The following is a 12673-nucleotide window of genomic DNA, read 5'->3' on the forward strand; positions in this document are numbered from 1 at the left end:
CAAAGCGGTTACGTACGCGTCTAAATCCTGCAGGAAATCGTGCACCGATTTCCCGTCGGAGTACCCCGAGTACGTCGGCGTAGGCACGCTCAACCGCGGGCGGGGTATCGGCAAAGGCGCGGCACTCGCGACGCTTGGGGCTGTCCCCATCTGCCGCGACATCGCGTCCATCATCCGCGTCATTGCGCGCATCAGTTCACCGGCGTCTAGCACGCCTTCCGTCGCTGGTGAAGCTGGGGGCGAAGTCCCAGTCTCCGGGGGCGCGCGTGAGCCCGAGTCTCCGCTAATCGGAGCAGCCCCCGCGCTATCTCGCCCAGGCTCGTCCTCCGACGAACCGTCCTTACTCGCGCCGGTGGTCGACCTGGTGTCGACCATTGTCACTTTCTACCAACTCGAACACAATTCGCAAAATTCGAGCACGCTAACCTCCAAAATCCGCGAAAACGCAAAGTGCGCGACCTCTCAGGGAGGAGCGAAAGCAACGGCCAACCGATCGGGCTCCCACGTGGGCGCCAGATTATGTGGGTCGCTACCTGATCGACGCCCGATCGGGACGTGCCTCGCTCGCTCCCCAAGAAGTCACCGACACAGTGCGTGTTCAAAAGAGTTTACTCAAACTCACGTCGTCTGCGAGCCGCTCGTCGCTGTCGTCCCAATGACCTCCCTGACCGGTCCCTTTCGAAGTCGGCAGCCCCAGACCCCTTCCTTTGTCTTCGTTCCCCTTTTAAGACCTTCCCAAGTCCTTGTCCCGCCGACCGTCCAATCGGGAACCTTGCTGCGACCGACCCTCCGACGTCAGCGCTGGGTGAGGGGGCGCTTGCCCCATCCCTCCCGGAGAGCTCGGACTTTCCGCGACTGGACGGCGACGTGAAACGGGAAGGTCACGGGGAACGAAGGAGCGCCCGGCAGCACGGCGACAGGGACCGGCGAGGTCACGGAGCGCGGAGGAGCCAGGGAGAGGGTCCCCACAACCCTTGGAAGATGGACGCACTCCCAGTGAGCTTCTGATGAGAAGGCAGCTACGTGGAAGGCTGCCAGATTTTACCGCAGCCACGACTTCCACAGCGCGGAAACATGCACAAACCTTTAAGACAAATCAACATCTTCCTCCGCTGCGTCCTGGAGACGTCGTCCGGATCCGCGATGATAGTTCTTGGTGTCGCAAGGCCAGCGTTGAGCGTTGTGTGGCTCCTCGTTCGTACAGAGTGTGCACCGAGGACGGGCAACATTACCGAAGAAACAGAAGACACCTCAGGAAAACCGCTGAACCGTACGAGCCACGCGAAACTTTCGCCGAAGATGAGTGCCGCGAGAAAGAGTACAAGAGAGCTTCAGCAGCCCCTTACGAAGCACAACACCCAAGCCCACTCACTGCTACTGTCCGAGAACCGACCATATCGCTACTGCTTCATCCAGAAAGCCTGACAACACCTGTCCCTGACGAAGCAGCGGCAACTCCTCCGTCAAGCACTGGTGCCACCCCCGCTCAGCTTCTGGCCCAGCCGTTACGTACACCAGCAGAAGCGGGTTACCCAACCCAAGGTCTGCACAGAACCATGCGACAGCGGAGGGCACCAAGCAGATTACACTACGGCCACAACTTCATACAACGAACATAGAACTTGACTTTTGTTGTAGGGGGTTACGTTATGGTCATCTTGATCATCAGGGAAAAGAAGATGTACCGGTAAAGGGCCTCTAACAAGATGCTCCCAGCTTAGAAGACGACAAGGAGGAATAAAGCGTTCTTTCTGGTCTCGCTCCAAGTGAGTGACGCTCTTCGATACAACTGCATTTGTATCGAGACTCCTGTTCTCAATCGAGTTGTTCGCTATGTTATTTATGCGCAACGCGATGATTGGCTGTATATTTGCTTGGCGGGAGATTAAACGGAAGGGCCGTGTTCATAAATAGTGCGGCTATTGCTCGGGTAAATGCGCGGTATACTCACTGAGGTCATATGAAACGCGGGACGTGGCCTATTATGTTGATTATGTTCGCGCTTCCAGCTTCGTGATTCGTTTTTCGGCGTTTGGCTAACGTCCCAGTCTTATTGGCTGCGATGCGATAATGATATGCCCAGAACTCACATTCCAGCCAGCGCTCACAGCGCCTTGCGTTTCTTGAACTGTGCGCAGCTTTAGATAATTCTGAAGCACAATTATATTCTTACAAGTAAAAAAACGCAGCGCGTGGCGGTTTCCGAACATTGTATCATCACTAAGCTGCCAATGATATTGCGACATTTTTTCGATACGCCCGTTGAAGAACGAGTAACAAGGCCAGAAGTGTCATTTCTTAAGCTATGAGGGACCATAGTTATGTACCGATAAAAATTGGAAATGTAGATATCACGCCTCGTCGTGATTTTAAATCAGAATACGAAGAAGATGAACTTTTTAATATGCAATTTAGCCTCTTCCGATGCTAAGCGGGCTCCCATTCGGAATTTTTGCAAGGGAGTGTCACGCGTTGTGTGGCGTACTGTTCATCATCTCACTTTTAAGAGGATTCTATAATTGTTTTCACCTCGTTGTTCCGTCCTAAAACCTGTAGCACTCTGCATAGCGATAGACAAGGAGGATCTGTGTATTGACACATTAGGATATTTCATTGGAAATTGTACATCATCCTTTGACGACAATTTCGACACCTTGCTAAATTCCTACGCTTATTTACCCATCTTCGTAAGAACTCTTCCCATATAAATTTCGTCGAGCATTTTTCTGAGCAGACTTTTTTTTTTTCAATGCTATTAAGTTTATTGTATTTAAGCACTGAAAATTTTTCTTAAAGGACACATGCAAAGGGAAAAAAATTTTTAGGCAGCTTAGATGGAAAAAGGATGTCATAAAACGATTTTACAACGAAGAAACAAAATTTTTAGAGCTATATTTACGGCGCTATACGAATTTGTAGTTGGCGCTCGCGGGAGCCGCCGCTGGTCACGTGGTAGGCCCGCGCGCCGCCGCGCTGCGTCGCCGCCGCACGCTGAGCGTTGTGCGAACGCCGCTTCAACGCGTTTCTCCACGCCGCCGTCGCCGCCGCCGCACAAGTTCGTCTGCTTCGGGGCGCCGCCGCCGTCGTCTGACCGGCGCACAGGTCTATCACGTCTGCTTGCGCTTTTTCAGGAGTTTCCTTTGGGCTCTAAAAGTTACTTATTCGTCTTGGTTTTTTGTTATACTTCAAACAAAGATGAATAAGTTACTTTTAGAGGCCATGGGAAGCTTCCGAAAGAGCGCAAGCACCACGTGATAAATAAAGACCAGTCACGTGATAAATACAGACCACTTTTCCGCGGTGCCCGCGGGCGCCAACTACAAATTCATTTTGCGCCGTAAATATAGCTCTAAAAATTTTTTTTCTTCGTTGTAAAATCGTTTTATGGCGTCCTTTTTCCATCTAAGCCGTTTTAAAAAAATGTTTTTTTCCTTTGCATGTGTCCTTTAAGGGACATCTATGACGTTTACTTATTGTGGTATATTCAGTAGATGAAAATGAACATATCTCGTGTGCATAAGCGCGCCCAGGATTTTCAGAACTTTGGAACATGGAAAGAGTTTGAGCTTGAGCTTGAGCACAACTAGACGCTCTGCACCTTTATCAGCACGCACAGGTGTAGTGCCAGTACAGTCACCTACCACTCAGAATCTTCCCAACGGAATACAATTTACAGCGCACCATAAATCAGATGATAACAGATTATGAACACGTGGCACGCTATCTCGATAACATCTTGAATATTTCATGTACTGTAGAGGCTCAACTTTGATTGTTGAGTCCCTTTCTTCTCAACTAACGTCGAGTGGACTTTGGGGTAGTCTTCAGAAATGTGAGTTTTTTGGAGCAATGTGGAATACCTAGGTTACATAAGCTACATTGGAGATGAGGTACTCTAATCAATTCATCGTCCCTGGGCATATTTGCATAGAGAAACGCCTCTCCAGCACGATCTCTGCACAGGCATAAAGGTCTCAAAGAACTTACGACTGCGTGGACGTTTAAAAGAGGCACCTTTGATGGTTTATGTTGGTAACATAACGAAATTCAACAAGTCAGAACGGTTTGAATGCAGAAGCATTATATGCCCCATTACGCGAAAATCCGGCATCGTCGGCGGCGTGAACGAGCGAAGGTACAAAAAATGGCTGACTTTTCAAAAAAGCTCGGATTGATGTCAAAGTTGTCAAGGTGGTTCCTCTAAACAAAGTAAATTATTGGCTTTGAAAATAAAATGTAATACATTTCGGCCTGACTGGGAATCGAACCCGCGCCTTCCGGGTGCGATACAGCAGGCTTCCCCGACGCCACGACAGCTTCACGGTTCAGGCTGACTAAAGGTGTGCCTCATGTCACCAAAGAAACTATATAATGCTTTCGCAATCCCACACGTGAGCAGTCTTAAGTGTCTCTGCCCAATTTTATTTTTACGTCGATAAGTATCAACTAGGTTTCCGCGTTTTCGGTTTAAACCGGAAAAAGCCGACAAAACATTTCCTGAAGGCATTTTTTACCATAAGGATTTATCCGAAAAACACCGATTTTTAAAATCACGATAGCAAAACAAATGTAGTTCGCATAAGTTTTGTTTGCCAGCTGTCTCAAGGAGAGGACTTGAGAATATTTTCAAAACTAGGTCTACCAACAAAAGGGGACTTACTTGTAAAGGTCCGTTCACGAAAACAGGTCACTATCTCAGTATCAGTATCACCACCCTGTTCCGGTTACAAGGTTGGACCATACCATTTGTGCTTTTTGCAGGGAGAAGGGAAGTGATGGGCAGTATTTGAAATACAAGTATTTGAAATACGTATTTCAAATATTTTGTGTATTTTGCATTTGTATTTAATTACAAATTGGGTAATGTATTTGACGTGTGTATTTAAATACTAAAACGTGGGTATTTCAAATACAATTGTAATTAAATACAATTTTGTGGGCGAAAATACATCCCTCAAATTTATTGTCGCGACTCATTTTGCTCATCCTAAGACGTGTCCAAAGCTGCTCTTTCTTCATCTCAGCGCCAACGGCAACAACAAACCAAGAAACTCTATCTCCTCATACACCAGTCCTGCGGCAGTTCGATCTCGCTCACCGCGGGCGCCCGCGGCCCTTGCCTCTATTACGTTAAATAAATGTTATTGCCAAAGTTACAATTTTTTGTTTTTATGCATGTGGTTGTAAGATATAGTCTTTATCTTTTATTCGGCCATGGGGCTTTTTCTTTTTCTCCTCCGGTTTTATCTTAAAGGCACTGTCCAGAGCAGGAAGGAAACTACGTTTTGCACCGAATGCAGTGTCTCTCAATCAAGCACAAGCGTTTAGTGACTTTGTGATTACGGTGCTAGTCCAGGGCAAGAATAGTGACAAAATCGACGTTCACAGGCAGACTGGCTAAATAAGTGCCTGTGACAACTTATGAAGCTTTCCAGCCTGATTTCCATCCATATTTTTGCCTGGAACATTCTAAATGCGCGGGTCGTCCAGATTTTCGTAACTGGTGCGAGTTGCAACAATAAACAATTCTGTAGCTAGTGCTGCGCGTCTTGGTCGTCTCGGTTCTTTGTTGGTCTATACGAAAATGTAATCAGCAAAAAAGCTGCTTGAAGCTCTGTACTTTTTTCACCTATTACGTCCAAGCTGATTACATTTTTTTGTGATTATATTTCTATTACGTTACTAGAGCCTCGCACACTAACTCCCGAGTGTGCGATGCAAAATTAAAAAGATACCCAGAAACCCGTTGCAGGCGCCCTGAAGTCTCTGACGCAAATTTCGAGGAATGTATTTGGAAAAGTATTTGGAGGAGACCAAATACATTTCGTTGTATTTGTATCTTGTACTTAAATGCTTTTTGGAAATGTAATTAGATTTGTAATTAAATACATTTTTGACGAAGTATTTTGTATTTGTATTTCGATACATATTTGCATGTATTTTGCCCATCCCTGGAGAAGGGTTTGTGTTTCTCGAATGGCTTCGTAATTGTTTCGTAGACTTCCTTGGAGAAAGGGGGTGGGAGGTCAGCTAAAACTTCTTTGTAACTCTTCCACTTAGTGAAACCATTGCACCTGTCTGACAAATTTTCGGCTGTAAGGACTTGACGATGGGCAGAAAACCAAAGCTTCTAGCCACTACGCCAAGGAATCGACTGATTTTGGGAAGTTAACGTCGGCTGAGGGTAGCCCTGTGAGCAAGTTTTGTCGAGCAACCGTCATCGTTACCGATGGCTAGGGCGCCAACAGAATTAAGGAGAGTCTGCAATCTCAACTATAACTGAGGAGCGAAGATACAACTGCACAAACCTCGTCTTCATAGAGGTAAGTACTTTTACTACTAATACTATGCCTTTTTGGTTACGTAAGACTATGGAAGATGCTACTGAAAAGAGGTCCTAGACGGCTGCCTTTACTTCGAATACTCCTTTTTAAGTATTTTATCTATACTCACGTCCTAAAAAGTGCATCAAGAGAGGAACTTTTCTAACTTTTCTTTGGTATCCTTCAAATCACTCCTCGCCCCAATGCTCGATCGAGGGATCTATCACGCGTGCCCGGGCTAGCGGACAAGGAGCAGATGACGTTCCCGGTAAGCTTTGTCGTGCACTCTACCATGCTGGCGTTCCCCTGCACCAACCAAACTGACTCATTGGCAGAATATTTCAAAGTAAGTGTGCGGCTGCACGCACAATGCCGGCCAGTGATCAGCTCTACCGGAAATGCCTGCATGAAATTCACGAAAACATCATCGGAACGATACGATGTGCAGTGAAAGGACGTCCAATCTTTACCACCATTGACGAAACGCCAGAACTCCGCGATCGTCCTGCAGTAGCAGTATTAGCAACGTCCTCCGCCGACGATATTCCTGGCCATAAGACTTTCAAGTGCCCAACAGTGCACCGCAGAATTCTAAGTAGAGAGAGTTAAAAGAAAATTGAAAACTAAAGTTCTCTCCAACCTGTGCAATACGGGTTTTGGCCAAACAATAAAAAAAATTAATAAAATAAAAAAAATATTTGTTTTTCTAGTTTTAGTACTGGAAATTCAAGGAAGGGGAAAAGCACAATCACCCACCGGAACGAGCCTGCAATATACGCGGGGCATTTATTGCCTTACTTTGTGAAGATTGGAATATCACCATGAGCTGTTACATTTCACCGAAGGTATATGCATATCCGGTGCTTACAGCAGATGGCTTGAATACGACTCTTGTTAGTGTCAAACTCTTTAGTAAAGTGGATTTCACAGGTGCCTATCAACAGTTGGATCATGACCGAAGTTTGGGTGTTTACACCCGTCACCACACACGAGGACCTGTACCAATACAATCTCTATCGTTTGGAATCTCTAAAATGCTAGATGTTTCTAGTGAACGGTGAACAACAACCTACAAAAAGTTGAATACGGGGTATTCTATGTCAATGGAATCTCGACTGCTTCACGTACTCACGAAAACCACATTCAGTTTCTGATCTAACTTTTATTCGAGTAACGGCTAGCGGACTTTGTGTCTGCCTTCTTGTTCTTGTCCTTGTCTTTGCGTTGTTTTTAATTTTAACCAAGAGATACCAACTAGCCCAAACGTCAATGTTAGTAAATCTTCTACTAAGACTTGTGCACTGCTTTATATTTTTGTGTGGTTAATAATAGTATTTCTATATTGAACTTATTCATGTTACTTTTTTCTGTTGCAGCGGAGTAGACAGAGGCTTGTCAAACAACACCTCAGTTGCTTTTTCTCTTTCTCGCCCCTTTTTGAACTAAAAAAAACGAGTTTGAATTTACATTTTTGTCTCCTTCAATTCTCTCTGTCTCCTTCAAATGGCAGAGAGCTGCGCTCGTTTTTAGGCCTCTCAAATTAGATCAAGTGATCCTTGACAGACCTGTTTATAATATTAAATCCGCTCCACGAGCTTCTAGAGATAAACAGCCGGTCGACGGATATTATGTTTTATCTCAAAGGAAGATATCTTTAAGAAATAAAATGTGTAAGGTGTAGGTTATTAGGAATGTTTTGTGGAAAATTTGAATCAGTGTCCTATTGTGCCGGTAGTCATGTAGCCATCTATGGTATAGCTGTTGGGTGAATTGTGGCGGAGACCTACTGCGAAAAGAAGGCAGAAGCGCTCAGGTCGCAACCCGGGTCGGGTTTATAAATTACGACTCATGTCTGCTTTACATTTTAGGCACACTTGAAACTTGCGGCCCCTTGAGGGCCCTGTGGATAATTGCACGTACAAGTTACCGCCTGTGGCGAACACCCGAATATGTATAAAAGTGCCGAAACCGACATGCAACAAGACGCAGGAAAACGCAAATTTACTTGTGTTTTCTTACTGCGTCTCGATCCTTTTTTTTTGGGGGGGGGGGGAAAGGGGCAGGGCGCTTTTGTGCTTTTTCAGCTGTAAACAAAGTACCCCAAAAAAATCACTTTACCTGAATGTAAAGTCACCTTCAAGGAAGGGAAACAGCTTGCTACGGAACATGTGCTTACCCATTACGACCCAAAAAGGCCTCCCTGCCCCGTCTGTGTAGCTTCTCTAAGCGGAGTGGGTGCAGTCACCTTCCACGTCATGCCAAACGATGAGGTAGTGCCAATTACCTAAGCCTACAGAACGCTCTCCCCTCGACGGCGCAGCTACACACAGATTGGGCGAGAAACATTCGTTATTCTGTTGGCGGTTTAGACGTTCGCTGTGCTCTCACGCCACGTCCCAGCTCGATCGAGAAGCGAAATCAACTTAGCCATCCGTAATCTCTGCGGTAGTGGCCGTTTTTCCTAAACTTTTCTTTGTCGGCGAATGCTATTGAGACCATAGTATGAAAGCATCTCACGCTTTAAAATATTAACACACTGACAGACAGCACGGCACATCTTTCAATCGGCTTGCCCGACCATGCCTGCAAATATTTACCATTCGCTTTAATTTACGCGGTGTAGACCTTTCTCTTCTCTCGCTATAAGTGACTCAATGGCATGACTGCTGTAATTCTGCAGGTTCTCGCGTAAGAGAAGTAGGAGGAAAATTGACGGCCAACGCTATTCCTCACACTCCCGCAAATTATTACAGCCACAGACAGCTTAAAGAACGCAGGACATAGTGTGCTGTATTCGTGCCTCTGCTGCTTCGTGATTTGTTTTTCGGCGTTCTTATTGGCTACTTCCACAGTGTAATTGGTTGTACTGAGATAATAGAATTCTCTGAACTTGCCCCGCCCTGCGTTTCTTAAGCGTTTAGTGACTACAGAATTATCACCAGTGAGGAAGACAATTGAACTTTGGATTGAATTTTGCGCATGATGACGGGAGATCTGCGGGAAGTTTATATTTACAGTAAGCGTCTTGAGAGACTACAATTCAAATAAAGTTAAGTTGCTAAGCCATAGAAACAAATATTACAGAATATCTTTGACCGCGTGTATTTTTTTAAAAACAACCTTTAAGTATGCGAAGCTGAATGTGAGACATCTAGAAACCCATTAGGCGTAGTTTATTAAAAACTTGGAGGCAAACAACCGCGAAAAGAACAACCAAATAAATTGCACGTAACCTATAGAGTCTATGAACGAGGAATGAAGCGCAAATTCTGCACCATAGGGCTGTTGAAGGTCACACAGTCCACAGACAAGTCGACTGCAACACCATCTTCAGGCATCACGATAAACTTCTGCAGAACCCCTGTGAGGTACAGGAAGATCTGCATATTGGAGGCCGCCTCTCCTGGGCACATTCGTTTGCCTGGAAATAAAACAAAATTTCAGTAGAATATTAGAAATCACTTACTGAAAGAGACTATCCGTGCGCATATCAGTTCAAGTCAGCAGAAATTCATGCCCTGTACTCTGAAGCCCCGGCCCCACTGTTAACACAAAAGACAGCCCTGAGACAGAATCTCAGAAGTGTTTCTTTCTTGTGTGAGAATCCTGGCGCATTGGTGATACAAGAACTCTCTGCAGACAAGTTGGAAGCATACATTAATATGAAGCAAGTATTCTTGAAACATGATTGAGGCATGTCCGCAACTAGTTATGTTACCAACTCTACAGCGAACATCTTGCCTTTAGTGCAAAGTATGGGCAGTGGGGCTGCCGCTTAGAGAATACAACGACGAAGGGCTCTGTGAAAAGTGTGGATGAGTGAACGCCATTCTCGCTCGGGCTGCGGTCATCCCTCTTGTCTTTTTCACATAAAATCGTCAATAATATATTTCATGATCACCCTCACAGGTGCTCGAGTATAGGGTGACCCCCAACCCCTGTGTTCCCGTTCCTTCACGAGTTGCTTTGGAGCTACGCAGCGGACGTTAAACCCAGGACACAACGCGGAACGAGAAGGAGGATGGCAAAGAGCAACGCAAGCCCGCCGCTCCAACCGTTGCTTCATCTGCCAAAGACTGCCAGCGACACACAGCAGTATTCAGCGGAGCACCGAAACCGAACGTAAACGACTGACTCCAGATCGATGGCCATGCAAGCGAACCACACAAGTGGCATGATTAATTGAGGCTTGCGTATATGATATCTATCTTCAAAGATACCGCAGTCTTTTGTAGTTTTAAAACCACGAAGAAAGGTATATAAATTCCTGGAAAGGGTTTCAGACATCGTTAGCGGAGGTTTTCAACAACCCCCAACGCAGAAGACAACAAGCAAAAATCAAGCTGGCCGGAGGTACCACGCCACAGCGCAGATTTTTGTAGCCTGCGTCGAAGACACTCTCCACCTATACGCGATGTGTCGGCAGTCACAAGACCAGAAACGAGAAGGTCCGGCACTTGTCTGTGGCCCCCAAATCGGCCCCGACCCTGCAAAACCTTTCTAGCGAGTCTCCACACCAGAAGGTGTGGAAAGCTGTAGGGTGCCCTCATAATGGAGGTCCTGTTCAAGTGTCTTCCCGGGGCGCTCCTACCGACGGTATTTTATACCAAATTAATTCTTCAAAACATTCGTTAGAAATTGCAGCTCACCCGCGTTCGTCGGACGTTACTGCACACCATTCGATTTACATCGAACACATTAAAAGTGCTGTACAGGACCAACTACGCGAGATTTTCCCCTGACTCGCATCAGTTCCTCGTGTATGTACGCGCCAGCACTGCAAGTTTCTACGACACGTTGGCTTACACAGCACGACACCCATTCACGATCCCCGACGACATTACTAGATCGAGATCAACTGCCCCTCAAATTTACTGGCAGTGGTAGAGAATTGATATTCGGAGAACAGAAGACCAGTGTTCGGAGTTTTTTTTTTTTTCTGTCCAACAGCTGGTAACTGTGCACGCTCTTGGTGACGACAAATCGGTAAAAAAGCTTCCCATTGCGCACCTGACAGTTTCAATCGCTATTTTAAATATATTGAAGACAGCCGCCATTCTACGCTCGCTTTAGTGCAAGTGCTCCTGGCCTCAAAGCACCTTCGGGCCGCCGCCACTGATCGCCCTCTCCGTTTCGATGACGTGGTCGCTCAGTTTCCTTATTTAAGCACGCCGCTGTAGCGTCAACGTCGCAGTCAATCTAACAAGGGCAGCCTGTCCCGCCAAAGGAGGTCCGGCTACACTACCACGAGCTGCCACAAAACCTCCTTTTGTTGGACCGACATCAGTAAATGGTGGAATACAGTATGCAGGCCTTTCTGCTCTTTGCGCACCTCGTTCGTTTGTTTTCCCCTTGAACGTGCTCGCGTGCTTTTGTTTCCCCCCGATCTCAACCAATGACATTGCGCGCTTGGCTGGTTCGTCCTTGAGGATTCCTGCACCTTCTCTATGCTGCCCTTTAATTGGCGTGCTCCTCCTTACAATCCGACGCGTCAAAGCAACACCTCCTAGATAAGAAGGCCTTAAGAGCTGGATTTTCCTGCGTCACTAAAGAAGGCCAGCGTAGAGGCCACAAATTGGAGGCCACTGTGGCGTCGGCGTTCGGCTAGGAGTCGTGTTCTCACTGATTGGACACGTTTCTTGGCCGAACGCTGACACCGAAGTCATCTCCAATCTGTGCCTTACTGTTGGCTTTCTTTAGTGACGCAGGAAACTTTAACACTTGGGCCGTCCTATCTAGGAGGTGTTAGTCAAAGACGCATTTTGGAGCACTTACTCCCCATATAGCGGAGCACTTTATTTGTCGCATTGTTCGACGAAGGAGCCGCAAAATCCTGCATTCCAAAAGATTCATTCTCCGACTTACGTAAAGTAAATATTTCAGCCAGCGGACAGTTATTGCGCAAGGGTAACGGTGAGTTGTTCCGTGCAGCATCTGTAAGATGTGCGAAAATATATGCGCACCTTGCAAGCACGGCCTACATCGCTGTGTTTCTTCTACTTTCAAACTGTATAGCTAGTATTATTTTAGGAAGGGACTTTCTGACGCCCACTGACGCCTTTATAAAAGGTATGTTCATTGTAGTAGAATGGAATGGTCACGATCCTGGCAATGGTCCTCGGCTCCCTCATCCGTGACTCTTCGCTTTGTCGGCGACCTGACTTTTTGCCTCATCACTATAAGCTGTCACCGTTACGATTAAACCCGAGCCGATCGTCAAACGATCTCCGCATTTGTCGACACTGCAGAAGAAAAATCTTCAAAGGAAAGTATCGTCGTTTCCTACTCCCTCGTGTCCATAGTGGAAAAAAAATCATTTATGCTTGCCTCACTAAGCTCTCCCCAGAGCC

The 12673-nt window shown here is 46.4% G+C and overlaps 1 protein-coding gene across 2 annotated transcripts in view; it reads right to left on the reverse strand.

Annotated features, from left to right (window-relative positions):
• Nucleotides 1–9466: 9466 nt before the first annotated feature.
• The window catches only part of LOC8041980 (cytochrome P450 2U1-like), a 31082-nt gene continuing 27875 nt past the window's right edge, over nt 9467–12673 (reverse strand). For both annotated transcript variants that reach the window (XM_040213933.1, XM_040213934.1), the window contains one exon: nt 9467–9744. In XM_040213933.1, the coding sequence (XP_040069867.1) occupies nt 9566–9744 (179 nt within the window). In that variant the 3' untranslated portion in view covers nt 9467–9565. The remainder of the gene's footprint in view (nt 9745–12673) is intronic.

This window comes from Ixodes scapularis, unplaced genomic scaffold, assembly GCF_016920785.2.
Source record: "Ixodes scapularis isolate PalLabHiFi unplaced genomic scaffold, ASM1692078v2 PGA_scaffold1__304_contigs__length_218370807, whole genome shotgun sequence".
NCBI classification, from domain to species: Eukaryota; Metazoa; Arthropoda; class Arachnida; order Ixodida; family Ixodidae; genus Ixodes; species Ixodes scapularis.